At 45.1% G+C, this 15,182-nt stretch overlaps 1 protein-coding gene across 4 annotated transcripts in view; it reads right to left on the bottom strand.

The window, feature by feature from the left end:
* CEP89 (centrosomal protein 89) overlaps positions 1 to 15,182 on the bottom strand; it is a 70,008-nt gene that overhangs the window by 23,806 nt on the left and 31,020 nt on the right. For all 4 annotated transcript variants that reach the window (XR_009400721.1, XM_059381855.1, XM_059381856.1 and 1 more), the window contains exons 10-14: positions 13,459 to 13,509; positions 13,211 to 13,294; positions 11,233 to 11,336; positions 8,129 to 8,244; positions 4,885 to 5,065 (exon numbers count right to left, since the gene is read on the bottom strand). Coding sequence is in view for 3 of the 4 variants with exons in the window: in XM_059381855.1 (XP_059237838.1) it covers positions 4,885 to 5,065; positions 8,129 to 8,244; positions 11,233 to 11,336; positions 13,211 to 13,294; positions 13,459 to 13,509 (536 nt within the window). In the remaining variant the exon portion in view is untranslated. The remainder of the gene's footprint in view (positions 1 to 4,884; positions 5,066 to 8,128; positions 8,245 to 11,232; positions 11,337 to 13,210; positions 13,295 to 13,458; positions 13,510 to 15,182) is intronic.

Here is a 15,182-nt window from a genome sequence, read left to right as displayed (position 1 = left end):
ATTCCTCTTCCTGATGAGAACTGCCTTTAAAATAGGTCTGCTGGTGATGACACTCATTTGGGCTTGAAAATATGCCGATTTTGACCTCATTCCTAAAAGGCATTTTGTCCAGAAGGAAATTTTAGCTCACAGGGTGCTCACGGGGCTAACCCAACTCACATACCACTGACTGTCTTCACTTGGGGAAGGCTCCCCACCGCCGTAACTACTCCTGATGAAATACATCCCTCCGTCGCTTCCTGTCTGTCAGCTACTGATCCTTGCAACCGTGGAACGTTCCACCCCATCCTATGGACCCTTGCTTCCGACCTATTTTTCAGTTCGCCAGCTCGCCCCCCCCGCTACGTCCAATGTTTAGTTAAGCCCATCCAGGGAACTCTGAATTCAGGCTGCTGTATTTTTTCAGGCTGCTGTATTAGTTCCCTGAAGACATGTTGGAGCCTTTTATCTCTTTAAGCCTGAGAGCCACCGTTGTTTTATAGGCCTTGTCTGATAACTCTCATATCTGGGCTCTCTAGTACTTTTGCTGGTTCCCAGGCACTGTCTGTCTGCTTTTCTTTGTGTCCTGGACACTCTCCTTAAAAACGTTTAGGAGTAAAGAGCCGTCATCCAGAGAGGATTGAGGGCTGGTTGGTTTCAAGTTCACCCTACGCTCAGGATAAAGCCCTCTGGAGGCTCAGCTCATGACTTATTTGCGGGTGATGGGCTTGATACTTCACGTGGGTGTATCTAGGTGTGGGTCTTTTTCATTCACTACACCAGGCAGTCTGCAGGTCCTAGCAGTCAAGGTCTTCGGAGACCTGGAAATGCCCTCCAACCAGTCGTGTCTTCCTTCCCATTTTCTTTAAGCTTTCTTTCTGAGACAATCTGACAATCTGAGGCTGGGCTTCCCGGACAGGTCTCCTATCCATTACCTTCTCTCCATTCCCAATCGTCTGTTTCCTTATGCTCTAGCAGAATTGACCCATTTGTCTTTTAGCCCTTCTGCTGAATCTTCTCTAGCTTCTGGTCATCACTTCTAATCTTGCTCTTGACTATACTTTTGTATGGTATTTTATTCTCTATATTCTCAGTTCTCCACAGTATCTGTTTTCTTTGAAGTGAGTTTCTGTGCTTATGTAGGTCTCCCTATTTTGCTGCATTTCCCCCCATTATACCCAACGATCCTTGTCGTTTGTTCACACCTGGGAGTCTGTTCTTATTTTAGGATGAAGGACTTGGTGTTTGGTGTGTATTATGTAAGGAGACTGCTTTTCGGCCCTGGCATCTCCCTGAGAAGACATATCACTGACTGCTGAGCAGGGCTCTGTCTACACAGAAGAGTTATGTGGATAGTCAGCTGCACTTTAGAACAGCCCCTCCCCTGCCCCAAAAGCCAGAATAAGGAAGGTTTTCCTTGTACAGATACCACTAGTCACCCCAAACCCTTAGCTCTCCCTAAACAAGTGTGCTAACTTTCTTCAGAAGTCGGGTGACTCCTTGTTTTCTCCCACCACCCATCCTGGGTAAGCTCAACCTTTGTAAGCAGCAGGAAAAGCCAAGAACAAGCGAAGCTTCCAGGTGTAATCACCAACACAACGATAAGTCAACCAGACAGTGCACTAGGAAGAGGACCTCCTGCCATTTCTGGGGCCACAGTTCCTTCTAGTCAAGTGTGCCCGACAGTGGAGAAGCCAGTCCGTATTTATGATCTGCACTGCCTGCACCAGGAAAAGAGAAACAACACACATGCAGCAAACCTAGAAGCTCATGGAACACAGGTTTAATTTAGCCCTTTTCTATATAAACAAAAATGTTTATCTTTGCCTGCGACACCACTCTTCCCCCAGTCCTCCTCAGACTCACCCCGACTGTAGGAGCCAGTTCCACAGCTGCTTTGCGGCTAATGAAGGACTACTCTCAGACACACGGTGCATCTCTTACTATCAGTGTATCCGTGTGGGAAAGGAGCACCCCTAACGGAGGCAACGAGATGGCAGGTGCACTAAAGCCTTGCAGCCCTTCAGCTCCCTTCAACCCAACTCCAAGGTGCCCTTGACTGATGTCGTGTCTGTTTTTCTAGCAGGTCTTGGTGCAGCCTCTATAGACTTCCCTGAATTCACACATCCCATCCCTGATAGACTCCTACCCCTCTTCCCACGTTACCGATGCTCTGACCAATCACTGCACCTTCCACTAGAGAACCATCAGGGTCACCACTCTCCGTGTCCACTCTTACTCCTCTGTCCTCCACCCCACCCATCAACTCTGAGCCCAAAGCCTCCCGGCAAAGGCTGACATGAAGGCTTGCTGTCCCTACTCTAGTTCATTCTCTACCACAACACTCCTCAATTAATTTCTACTTACAAGAGACTTGGTGACATGTCTGTCTTTTCAACAACCATGTCTTCCACTGCCTTCCCATTAGTGGCTTCCTTTTGAAGGTTTTTATACCTTTGATACTCACATTTAAGGAGCCATTCGAATACATGGTTACGGGGGCACCTGGATGGCTCAGACAGGTGAGCGTCTGACTCTTGGTTTTGGCTCAGGTCACCATCTCAGGTTCATGAGCTGGAGCCCCGTGTTGATTCCTGCGATTCTTTCCCTCTTCCTCTCCCTCCCCCGCTGCCACTCTCTCCTACTTACTCACTTGCGCTCTCTCTCTAAAGTAAATATATAAAATCTTAAAAAGATTAAAAAAAAAAAAAAAGAAAATGTGATGTTGATAGCCACAAAAAAACATCAGCTATAGGAGTGGGTGTTTGAGGGAAATAAAATCATAAAGATGAACAGAACTTTAAAAAAAAATTTCCTTCCTCTCCTGGAATAGAAAAGTAAAGGACGGCTCTGGCCCAGATGGCACGTAACAGTACAGTCAAAACACTGGGGTCCAGTAGTTGGACTCCCCAGCATTTACTAAAGTACCAAACTAAGCACGTCACATGCACTCTTACTCCCCTACGTCAACCATCTTAGCTGAAAGTTTCGCTATTAAAAAAATTATTTCCGGGGTGCCTGGGTGGCTCAGTGGGTTAAGCCGCTGCCTTCGGCTCAGGTCATGATCTCAGGGTCCTGGGATCGAGTCCCGCATCGGGCTCTCTGCTCAGCAGGGAGCCTGCTTCCCTCTCTCTCTCTCTGCCTGCCTCTCTGTCTACTGTGATCTCTCTCTGTCAAATAAATAAATAAAATCTTTAAAAAAAAAAAAAAAAATTATTTCCTCCCCATGACAAAAGCAATGCATATTTATAATAGAACACATGTAAAATATTTACGATAAACACAAAGAAAATTTAAATTACTCATTTTGATGGTTAATTTTACATGTCAACTTGGCTAGGCTATGGTGCCCAGTCTGGAAAAATATTAGATAGATGCCGCTGTGAAGGTATTTTGTAGATGTAATTAACATCTAGAAGCAACTGACTTTAAGTAAAACATTATCCTTGATAGTGTGGGTGGGCCCCATCTAGTCAGTTGAAGGCTCCCTGGGCCAAAATTGAGGTTGCCCAAAGAAGGAATTCTGCCTCAAGACTAACATAGTAATCCTGCCTGAATTTCCAGCCAGCTGGCTGTCCTATGGACTTTGGATTTGCCAACCCCTATAACTGTGTGAGCCAATTCCTTAAACTCTCTCTCTAGAAATATCTATATATGTACCCTACATATGTCAGTTGTTTTTCGAGAGAATGCTGACTACTGATAGACACAGAATTTCACCTGCCAAAGAGAATTCTTGTTAGCATTTTCTCCTTCTAGTCTTTTTTCTATGTACTTATGGTATATGTGTGTGTGACCATGCACATATAAGCATGTATATGTATTTATATATATATGTAATTATACAAACATGTAATTATACACATAAACACATACACACACACGAATAATCACCTCATCCCCAGTTTGTCTTGGATTTTCCCGGTTTTAGCACTGGGATTCCCACATCCTGCGAAAACCTCAGTCCCAGGCAAACTGGGATGGTTGGTTACCTTAATATATATATATATACAATCTTCTTTTTAAACAAAATTGTGATCATTCTTTTTTTTTTTTATTTTTTAAAAGATTTTATTTATTTATTTGACAGAGAGAGATCACAAGTAGGCAGAGAGGCAGGCTGAGAGAGAGGAGGAAGCAGGCTCCCTGCTGAGCAGAGAGCCAGATGTGGGACCCAATCCCAGGACCCCAGGGCCATGTCCTAAGCTGAAGGCAGAGGCTTAACCCACTGAGACACCCAGGCACCTAAATTGTGATCATTCTATACATACTGTTTTTGTAATCTAATTTCTTCACTTAAAAATAATTTCCCAGGGGCGCCTGGGTGGCTGAGTGGGTTGAGCCTCTGCCTTCGGCTCAGGTCATGATCCCAAGGTGCTGGGATTGAGCCCCGCATCGGGCTCTCTGCTCAGCGGGGAGCCTGCTTCCTCCTTTCTCTCTGCCTGCCTCTCTGCCTCCTTGTGATCTCTCTGTCCAATAATAAATAAAATCTTAAAAAAAAATTATAAAAAAAAAAATAATTTCCCAAACTTCCCAAAAGATTCATTTGTGACATCCTGTTTAATGGCTGCATTGCAATTCATTTTATGGGTGTACCCTTTCATTTAATCCATTCCCTGTTACTGGATATCCAGGTTTCTAGTTCTACCACTTTAAAATTACCTTTGGGTGTAAAGCCAATAAAGGATGGAAGAGTAGGAGGAGAAGAAATCATACACAAAGTGCAGACCATAGCCCTCAAAAACAGGCATAGTGTCCTTCAGTAATAACTGTTCATGATTCTCAGTCCTGGACACCTATGCTGGTGCAGCTACATGACACAGAGGATGGGCAATCTCTCTATACTCCACCTAAAACCACATGCATGATGATGCACTCAAACTTCACCAGACATTGTAGCCTTACCTTTTTAATTCATTTACAATCGAAGCATGAACGTTGATAGCAATTTTGCCATCCAACTGTGTTTTTAAGTCCTGGCATTCGGTCCTTAAAATTTCCAACTCCTCCTTGTTTTGGGTTAGTTCTTTTTCTTGGTTCTGTGTTTTAGTCTCCAGAAGCATTAGCTGTTTAGTCAGTTTAGAAACTGAAAAACAAATGAAATGGTACAGAAGACTTAAGAAAATATGATTATTGATTACTAGGTAATGCCAAGAAGAGTCAGCTTATAAATAATACTCTTAAAAAAACTTTTGGAGATTTATAAATTAATATCAAAAACCTTATACTTAGAAATTACTCTGCCCATATTAAACATTCACTAAATATCGTCTTTAGTACTGGGGCTCAGTATGTTGATATCATTGCTAATACACGATGCTAATTAAACGAGAGAGGATTTTAGCCTTCAAGGAACGGACTTTCTGAAGACCAAAACCTTAAGTCACACAGGGACATTCATCGTCATGATGCTGTTCCTAAAACTGCAAGATTTTCAAGTCTTTAAGGACATCAAATAGGACCCAAATATAGACTGAATTTATGACTTTTCTTCTCTTTTATTTTAAAGTAAATCATAAATATTTTTGTCCTGGGAAACACCGTATATGTAATGATAAGACACTTCCCAGGCATCTGTTGAAAGCAGCACTTAGAAGTAAGTACTACTACAGAATAGAAGGATTTAAAGTTTTATGCTTCAACAACAGACAAGCAGCTAATATCCAAGCTTTATAAAGAACTCCTCAAATTCAACACCCAAAAGATAGATAATCATACCAAAAAATGGGCAGAAGACATGAACAGTCACTTCTCCAAAGAAGACATACAAATGGCTAACAGACACATGAAAAAATGTTCATCATCATTAACCAACCGGGAAATTCAAATCAAAACCACACTGAGATACCGCCTTACACCAGTTAGAATGGCCAAAATTATCAGGACAGGAAACAACATGTGTTGGAGAGTATGTGGAGAAAGGGGAACCCTCTTTCACCATTGGTGGGAATGCAAGTTGGTGTAGCCACTTTGGAAAACAGTGTGGAGATTCCTCAAGAAATTAAAAATAGAGGGGTGCCTGGGTGGCTCAGTGGGTTAAAGCCTCAGCCTTCGGCTCAGATCATGATCCCAGGGTCCTGGGATTGAGCCCCGCATCAGGCTCTCTGCTCAGCAAGGAGCCTGCTTCCTCCTCTTTCTCTCTGCCTGCCTCTCTGCCTACTTGTGATCTCTGTCAAATAAATTAAAAAAAAAAAAAAAAAGAAAGAAAGAAATTAAAAATAGAGCTACCCTATGACCCTGCAATTGTACTACCAGGTATTTACCCCAAAGATACAGATGTAGTGAAAAGAAGGGCCATCTGTACCCCAATGTTCATAGCAGCAACGGCCACAGTCACCAAACTGTGGAAAGAGCTAAGAGGCCCTTCAACAGACGAATGGATAAAGAAGATATGGTCCATATATATACACAATGGAATATTATGCCTCCATCAGAAAGGATGAATACCCAACTTTTGTATCTTCATGGACAGGACTGGAGGAGATTATGCTGAGTGAAGTAAGTCAAACAGAGAAAGTCAATTATAATATGGTTTCACTTACTTGTGGAGCATAAGGAATAACATGGAGGACATTAGGAGAAGGAAAGGAAAAGTGAATTGGGGTAAATGAGAAGGGAAGACGAACCATGAGAGACTGTGGACTCTGAGAAACAAACTGAGGGGTTTGGAGGGGAGGGGAATAGGGGAATGGGTAAGCCTGGTGGTGGGTATTAAGGAGGGCACGTATTGCATGGAGCACTGGGTGTGGTGCCTAAACAATGAACCTTGGAACACTGAAAAAATAAAATTAAATTTTAAAAAATCCTTCTACTCTATGAAAAGATTTAGTTCGTCAAAATGAATAACTCCTTCTGGGAAACAGGAAAATAGGACAAGCAGCTGACTGGATCAAATTACAGAGGCCTAAAGGTTGTCCCAATCTACACAACCAGAACCAGCAACATACCTGCTCACATCTGTAACATTTGAAGAAGTTAAGCTTGGGAAATACAAAATTAATTTTCTCTGCCATTTCTGGTCTTAAAAACAAAGACAGGAGGACAACTTTCTCTCCCTTCCACTCCAAATGATGCTAGAGTAAAGGCAAATACGTCTGTGCCACATAGAGTCTAAGGGGAAGTCCTGTGAACTAAGCTCCTGTTGGATGCTCTGAGGTTTTATATTTTTATATCAAACTTTTAAAATATTTTATTTATTTGAGAGAGAGAGTAAATTGGGAGGGAGGGAAGGGAGAGAATCTTAAGCAGGCTATGGTCAGAGCTCGATCCCACTAGTGGGAGATCATGACCTTAGCTGGTACCAAGAGTCGGATGCTCAACCGCCTGAGCCTCCCCAGGTGGCCCCAGACACTCTCACTTTTACACAGGAGCTGGCTAGTGGAAACAGATGGAATAACTTCAGCAGCAGTGGGGGCTTCAGTGCCCAGGGCATTAAGGGCATCGTTACATAATCAGGAGCAGAGGGGAAGAGAGAAAGGAGGGGTTACACTGGCTCAGTCAAGACACTTACATTCTGCCCTCCTGCACGGAGGGCAGGAAAGTCAGTAAAGCACAAGAAAACGCCACCACCTTCTGTGCTCTGGGCTTCAACCAAAGAGGAAGCAATGACTCAATCTGGCCCACTTCAAAGCCCGTGGCCATGCGCTCTGAGGCTCCCAGGGCAGGGAGGTACACACGAAAGGCACGGGAGGGAGACTTAGCCTATCACAGCACCCACAGCTCTGAACCAGGAAGGGCAGGAGCACAAAGAAACTGTTCGGAGAGAGAATTCATTCTACTCATTCACTCACGTAACAAATATTCAGGTACCCTTGCTGGTGCTGTTTCAAAGGGTCACCTCACATGATCTTTTCCACTTACGTGGCACTAATCCCCACAAAGCCAGTTCTGCTGACTCTAAAGGGGTCATCTACATCCGCTTTCTAAGATATATAGAATAACTGGAAAGACGTGGTGGAATCTAAGAGAAAGCGATCAATACATTATGGGTAACACTGGGTATATTGTAACATAAACAGCTGCCTTTCAGTGAAGAGGAACACATTCTAGAAATGTGATTTCCTCCATTTGCAATTTGAAGGGGGTCCTACTGGGAGCAGGGTGGGGGACGGAGGCACCGGTGTCCAGTGATGCTGGAAAGATAGCTCACCTTCCTGGAGACGCTCCTGGTGGGTGTCCTTGACTTTTCTCTGCTGAATCTCCAGCTGCTCTATCAACAACTTGTTCTCCTCTAAAACCAGTTCCGCCTGAGTCTGGAGCTGACGCCTACAATTGATTTACAAAGTTAAATTCTGCCACTCAGGTACTGAATGATTACAGAGACACTCCGGCATCTAAAAGCCATTGATATGTTGCCGGTCATGAACATCTGGACGAGTTTTAATGCTAAACACGTCATTCACACAGCTCATCCTACCATTCGCATTGAATGGGATAGGGGAGGAGAGATAAAGTCTGCATTATGAACTGCTTCAATAACTTTCTAAAATGCAACATTTCAAACATACACAAAAGCGGAAAAGAACTGGAGAACAGACTCTCACGTACACAACACAACACCCAGCTCGAACGGTTGCCAAATGGCTAATCTTGTTTCATGTGTTAACCTCCAATTCTGACACCCAATGGATTATTCTGAAGCCAGTAGGAAATTAGAAGAATTTGGAAAGAATTCAGAAAGTTCCCATTTTGACAGAGAAGTACTCCCTTATAATCAATAGCACATCTGCCCCCAAATAATGACTGTGAAAAGCCTCTGGCTGATTTCTTAAACCATACTGTACTAAAACTGCCCTTTCCTTACAGAGGGTGCGGAGTCAATTCTGGCTCAGCTCAACCTTGGTGACCAAAAATTCCAATTAAAATGAGCTAAAGGGTCCGTTAGAAACCTAGTTAAATTCAAAGGAAATGGTAAACCAGTAAATTATCACAACTTTTCACTGTGAACTCAAAAAGTAAGGTGGAGGAAGGAGAGAAAAAAGAGGAAAGGAGCGAGCTGTACCAGTGACTTCCCTCTAACAGGGGCTGCCCACACAGCACCCAGGATGGGGAGGGAGCTAGCTATCTTGCTGTGTAGAATGGGAGCCCAGGAACAGGAGCCCACTGGGGCTCCCTTGGCCTGGCCTCCTTATTCTTACCTCAGGAGGACTAGCTCCACTTCCTCCTGTTTACATTTTGAACATTTTTTTTTTTTAAAGATTTTATTTATGAGAGAGAGAGAGAGAGCGCGCGTGCATGGGTACACACCAGCAGGGGGGAGGGGGAGAAGGAGAGAAGCAGATCCCCTGCTGAGCAGGGATCCTGAAGCGCTGGCTGGATCCCACGACTCTGAAATCATAACCTGAGCTAAAGGCCGACCCTTAACGGACTGAGCCACCCAAGTGCCCCTACACTTTGGACTTTCTTAGGACTCCCCTTCTCCTTCCCTAGCTTCCTCCTTCCTTCCCTTCCTCTTCTTTTCTTCTTTCCTTAACTCCAATTGAGTTCCCTCCACCTTTTCTTTCTTTTTTAAATGAAAGGGACTCTCCTATTTCTTAAAAAGAGAAAAAAAAGTTCAAGCCTTACATTTAGTTTAATACTCCCTCCCATTTTATGGGTGGAAAAACCGAGGCCTGCAAAGCATGAGGTATCTCGGCTGGTCAGGGAAGTCAGAAATGAAATGCAGAGTTTAGTTACAAACCAGAAGTTCATGGAGAAATTATGTGAAACTGAGGGGAGAGCTTCAACTCAAGTCGGAAGCTGTTATGCCAGAGTATCTAGGCACCCCTGCCTGTTGCACAGGGATGGGGGCAGCAGCCAGGGAGGCTGAGGGAGGGCACAGGGGCAGGAGCTTCCGGAGTGGCTGGAGATCTGCCTCCATGAACCATGCCCCACCCCCCCACCGGCTGGAGGGCAAGGAGTTCAGAGGAAGGGGGAGGCCGACTAGAGGGGCTCAAGAGGCACCACAAGACCTAATGGCTCCCCACACACTGCCCGGGCCACCACACTAAAGCAGGTGCCAAGTGCAAACCCAAAGAAACAGGATAGGGGAACACTGCACACGTCAATTTGAAAGTGAGGTCTTTCTTTTATTTATTTTGATTTTATAGAGAAGTAAATGGGTTTGACTGGCATTTATATACAAGGTTAGAGGAAGGATCTGTGATCTCAGTTTTCTGGAGAGCTCTTGGAAGCAGTCTAACTGCCTGCTTTCCAGGGTTCCAGTGCAAGCATGTTAGGAGCCCTGACAGAAGAAAATCCAAGTTCAACAGGGGAAGGCACAGTGCACTAAGGTCCAGTAGCTGCTCAGGCCAATCCCAACCGTCACATCAGTGAGAACCCACTTAATGGCAGGAGTGTTGTTGACTCCTATTCTAAATTCCTGGACATCACACATGGAAAACCTTTCAATTTTGTTCAGTGATGTTAAGACATGTTAAGAGTTACTAAATATAGCTATCCAAGGAGAAAAGGATTGATCTGAAGAGTCTGTGGTTGGATAGTGCCTTTAGACTTTTTAAGACATTTACTTTTTCCTATGCATGGACTAGCCAGTATTGCCGCTGTGCTGATGAACAGGACCTGGCCTTGCCCTGGAGGAGCTCACAGAGGAGGACAGGGCAGACAGACACGGAGACACCCAGGCAGGCACAGCATGGCAGGTACCAGGACGGGGCGTGGGTCTCGGGCTGGGTCAGAAGCTGAGACAAGGGAGCCATGAACTCTGCCTTCAGGGAGAGCTACTGACCAGCACCATTCCATCAGGGCCTTGTGAGCAGGGCCTGACAGGTAAGTAAGAGTGCAGAAGGGGCGTTCTGGGGTGAAGCAGGAGCACGAGCAGAGAGCTGGAGGGAGGCCACACTCAGCTGTCAGAGAATCTTGAAAGGGCAGGGCAGACGGGAGCTAGTCGTACAGGGCCCCATCCTGAGCTTCCTGTCCTAGAGCCCTGGGAACAGTCACAGGGGGACAAAAAGGATATGGCTCAAGAGGTCTTCAGTGAGAAGGCTGCCCTCGAGAAACACCACCTCAGCAAATAAAAGGGGGAGTGTAGATGGATTTCAGGTTTAAAAACCTACTTGGAATTTTAAATGTAACCCTTAAAATTAGAACTGTTTACTACTATATTGTCATTGTTCCTTATTAATTTCTTAGAAACTCTCCCTGAAAATATTTTAGTTCAAAAAAGAAAACGTATTCGATGATGTCATAAAGTTTATTCCTATTACTCTGTTTCCTTTTGAGTTACCAAAACATCAGAAACCCAGCACCACTTGCCATTCCTCACTGGTCACGGGACTACTCTTGGTTAACTCTCGGTGCAATTCTTCATTTTCTTTCACCACTTCCTGGACTCGCACCCGAAACATTCTCATTTCCTCCTGCAACACAGCGGAGGAGAACTGTAACATGCACAGACACACGTGGCCCCATCCTCAGCTCTCGTGCCACCGCCGCGCCTCAGGTCAGAGGTCAGCAGCTTTCTAGCAAAGTCTCCCTGAACAGCAGGTATCAGTGCCAGGTGCCAGCCCTTCAGGAGCTCCCAGGGCTGCTGGGGAACCAGGAGAAACCCTGATGCTGAGCGCAAGGGACAGATAGCCTCGGGGTCTGAAATACTCAATTCCTGATCTGATACCATTTTTCTGGAATTGCCAAATACTTGAAAAGATAAACGCAAGTCAAAAAAAAGCAGAGGTGCCTAGGAACACAACAATCTTTTCTTTGTTTAAAGACTTTGGAGGATAAATGGGGAGCTTTTTAGATAAAAGTAAGAACTTTTCCTCCTAATTAAAGCCCACTCGGGAATGGAAGGGGTCAGCGTGGGTAGGGCTTGGAGTCTCCTGATTTTGCCCTGCGGTGATCACGAGAAAGCCTCTCCTGTGGGGAGCTACCAGTCAGGACAGCTCCTCCGTCATCGGCAGGACTGAGGACTGCCGTGGGGTCTACTTTCCCCTCCTGAACACTGTATTCTGGCATTCCTGTGCGGCCTCCTCCCTCCCACTTCTCTTAGCCAGTCCTCACTGGGCTTCCCTGACTTGCGCCGGCCTTCAGGGAGAGCCTTGGCTACCAATGTTTATTCTCAGATGCTTCTAAATATTCTTCTCCCAGCTCTCTCAGACCTTTATGCTTCTACCGGTTTAGCTTGACAATGCCAAGGAGTTTCTCCTTTACCTTTCTGCCCAGACACACTCCCCAGTGGCTGACTGCCCTTCTACCGAACAGGGCTCGGGCAAACTAAAACCCAAGGGCCAGGGCGTGTTTTGTAGTAAAGTTTTATGGGCACACAGCTACGCCCATTCATTTGCCCTTTGTCTATAGCTGCCTTCCTGCTACCACTGCAGAGCTGAGGAGTTGCAGACAGAGGTCCTGTGGCCTGCAAAGCCTAAAATATTTACTAAATGCCATTTACAAAAAATGTTCCCTGAACCCAGTTTTAGAAGAGGCACCAAACTAATTTTGTTAATTATTTGGCTTGATAGCTAATTAATTAGTGTAATATTAATTCACTCTTTTACCAAGTTAAGTGTCTAATCTAGAAGAAAAGGTTCAAAAGCACATCACGTGGACCATGTATGTGAGGTAGTGTGTAACAAGGGCAGGCTGCAGGACTTAACAGACCCTTCCAGCCAGAGCTCAGGGAATCCAAACTGTTCTCTCTGGATCCTTCCAATTCCAGAGATCTCTGGCCACTTACATGAGCAGAAGGGAGAGGAGGGACACATCTAGCATACCCACATAGCCCTGCCCCCCTGTGTAATGAGAACGAGCTCTGCTGCCAGAGGCCATTCCCATGAAACAGAGGTGATCAGGCAGAATCAACAAAAACCTGGTGCCTTCACCACTACCAACAGAGCAGGACTTCCCTGGGGTCAGCTCTTCAGAGAATAAGGAAGCACTTAAGTCTGAACTTAATGCCCCTGCCTGCCTGGGAAATCTGGGCTTCCGATGCAGCACCACCCCATCCGTCCATACCTCTCCCACCCACCCCAATGCACCCCTCCTGCTCCACTGATCCTTCCCTCCCTGCCTCCTTCCTTCTTTCTTTCTCTCCCACCCATTGGTACCGCTATGCTCGTTCTTTGCTCCTATCTCTCCTTCCTTCCTCCCTACCTCTTCCCTTCCATCCTTCCTTCCCTCCCTCCGACATCTGAGTACACAGTAGATACTGGGGCACACCTATCTTTAAAATGTTTCTTTCAAGTTTTAAACAGTCTTATTTTTTATAAACCTTGTCCTGAGATGTCTGCCAGCCTACCTGAAGGGTGGCATTGAGCTCATCCTTCTCTTTCATTCGGTCCTCATAGGCCAGTAACAAGGGTGACAGGTACTTTATATCCAACTGAATATAATGGAATAAAGAAGGTTAACTTGGGTCTTACATCTGAAAACAAACAGCACATTTTTCAGAAGCGAAGAAAATTTAATTCACTTGGAATGGTTTTTCTTAGGTACTCAATGAAAATACAGAAAATACAGGCCTGATATTAAGTAACTTTTACTTACCAACCAGGGTGGTGCTGGGCCCTTGGATGGGAGGCCATCAATATTTAAAGTCTAAGAAAAAAACACATAGTGAAGGCAAATTAAACAATGCTTCCTCTGAAAGGTCAGGCCTTATTCTTTTTTTTTTTCCTTCATTAGGTTTAAATTTTAATTCCAGTGTTGTTAACATACAGTATTATATTAGTTTCAGGTGTACAATATTGTGACAACACTCATCACTCATTCATTCAGCAAACAGTGAGAATTCTCTAACTCGTTATAGACATGACAATGCAACAGTTTTCCAGGACTTTATGATCTAACAACAGAAGTCTTCTCACAAAAATGAACATAATATACTACACACAAAAATACAGTACAGGGCAGAAAGTTCTAGCTGCCTTAAGAGTGATACAAACAGAAGTCTGAGATGATTTGAGAAAGAGAGATTCTGACGGGAGTGATCAGGGAAGGCTTTCACGGAGAATGGGCCATTTGCACAGGGCAGGACAGTGTGGGAGAGCAGTGGCCTGTCACTGGGCCTACTTGTCTGTACCCTTTTAAGGGGAACTGGCTCGCCCACAGCCCTGCAAAAGGCCCTGGCCTAGGAAGCCTGTCTTAGAATGTTAACTTTTTTTGCTGTAGTTAAAAAAAACATCATGCTATGTGAAAGAAGTCAGTCACAAAAGACCACATGTTGTATGATCTTGTTGACATGAAATGTTTGGAACAGGCAAATCCACAGAGACTGAAAGTAGCTTAGTGCTTATGAGAGCCTGGGCAGGTGGTGGGGGGAAATGGGGAGTGACTCCTAGCAGGCAGGAAACTTCCTGTCATGATGAACTTGTTCTACAAGTGACCATGGTGATGGTTGCCGGATTCTGTGAGGGCAGTAAAAATCACTGAACTGTGCACATTAAGTGGGTGAAGTGAATATGTGAATTATACCTCAATGCTGTTATTTAAAAATTTAAACTTGGGCGCCTGGGTGGCTCAGTGGGTTAAAGCCTCTGCCTTCGGCTCGGGTCATGATCCCAGGGACCTGGGATCGAGCCCCGCATCGGGCTCTCTGCTCAGAGGGGAGCCTGCTTCCTCCTCTCTCTCTTCCTGCCTCTCTGCCTACTTGTGATCTCTGTCTATCAAATAAATAAATAAAATCTAAATTTAAAAAAAAATTTAAACTTAAGTCCTACTGCAAAATCAGAAGCTTGTAAAACTGCCCTGGATTCTGAGGAACCATGTGAGAACAGATGTGCCTTTGGCTTTCCACCTTGATTCCAGCAGGGGCCAGTCGGCTTCATATCCTGACATGTCCTATTCTACCCCGCAACCCCGTCCCTCACGTGCACTACTCTCTAAGGGCAAGGCCCTGACCTTCCGGCTCCTCTTGGTGTTCTTCACAGCCTACATCTCCCAGTTTTGACAGACTGGTCTCTTATGAGATGAGACTCATCAACCAGCCCAGCCTGAGCATCTGGTTGCCTCTCAAACATCTGTGAATTGCCTAAGCCACTGTCTTTCTTCTTAGCGGCTCCCAGTAGCTGAGAGTGTATGGAGATTCATTAATTTCCTGAAAGGGAAAACTGTCTTCAGGACCTAGAAGCAGGCTGATTGGAAACCAGACCTCGGGCAGCAGCTGGGAAAGTATGCAGCCAAACCCCTTCCAGGGAAAAAGTAGGATGTGGCTGTTTTTGCCTGCTTCCCCCATGCTGAACCCAGTGTGGAGTTGCAGAGGGGTGCTCCCA

Source organism: Mustela nigripes, chromosome 17, assembly GCF_022355385.1.
Source record: "Mustela nigripes isolate SB6536 chromosome 17, MUSNIG.SB6536, whole genome shotgun sequence".
NCBI classification, from domain to species: Eukaryota; Metazoa; Chordata; class Mammalia; order Carnivora; family Mustelidae; genus Mustela; species Mustela nigripes.
Note: the sequence above shows the minus strand (reverse complement) of the source record. Positions and strands in the feature narration are given on the sequence as shown.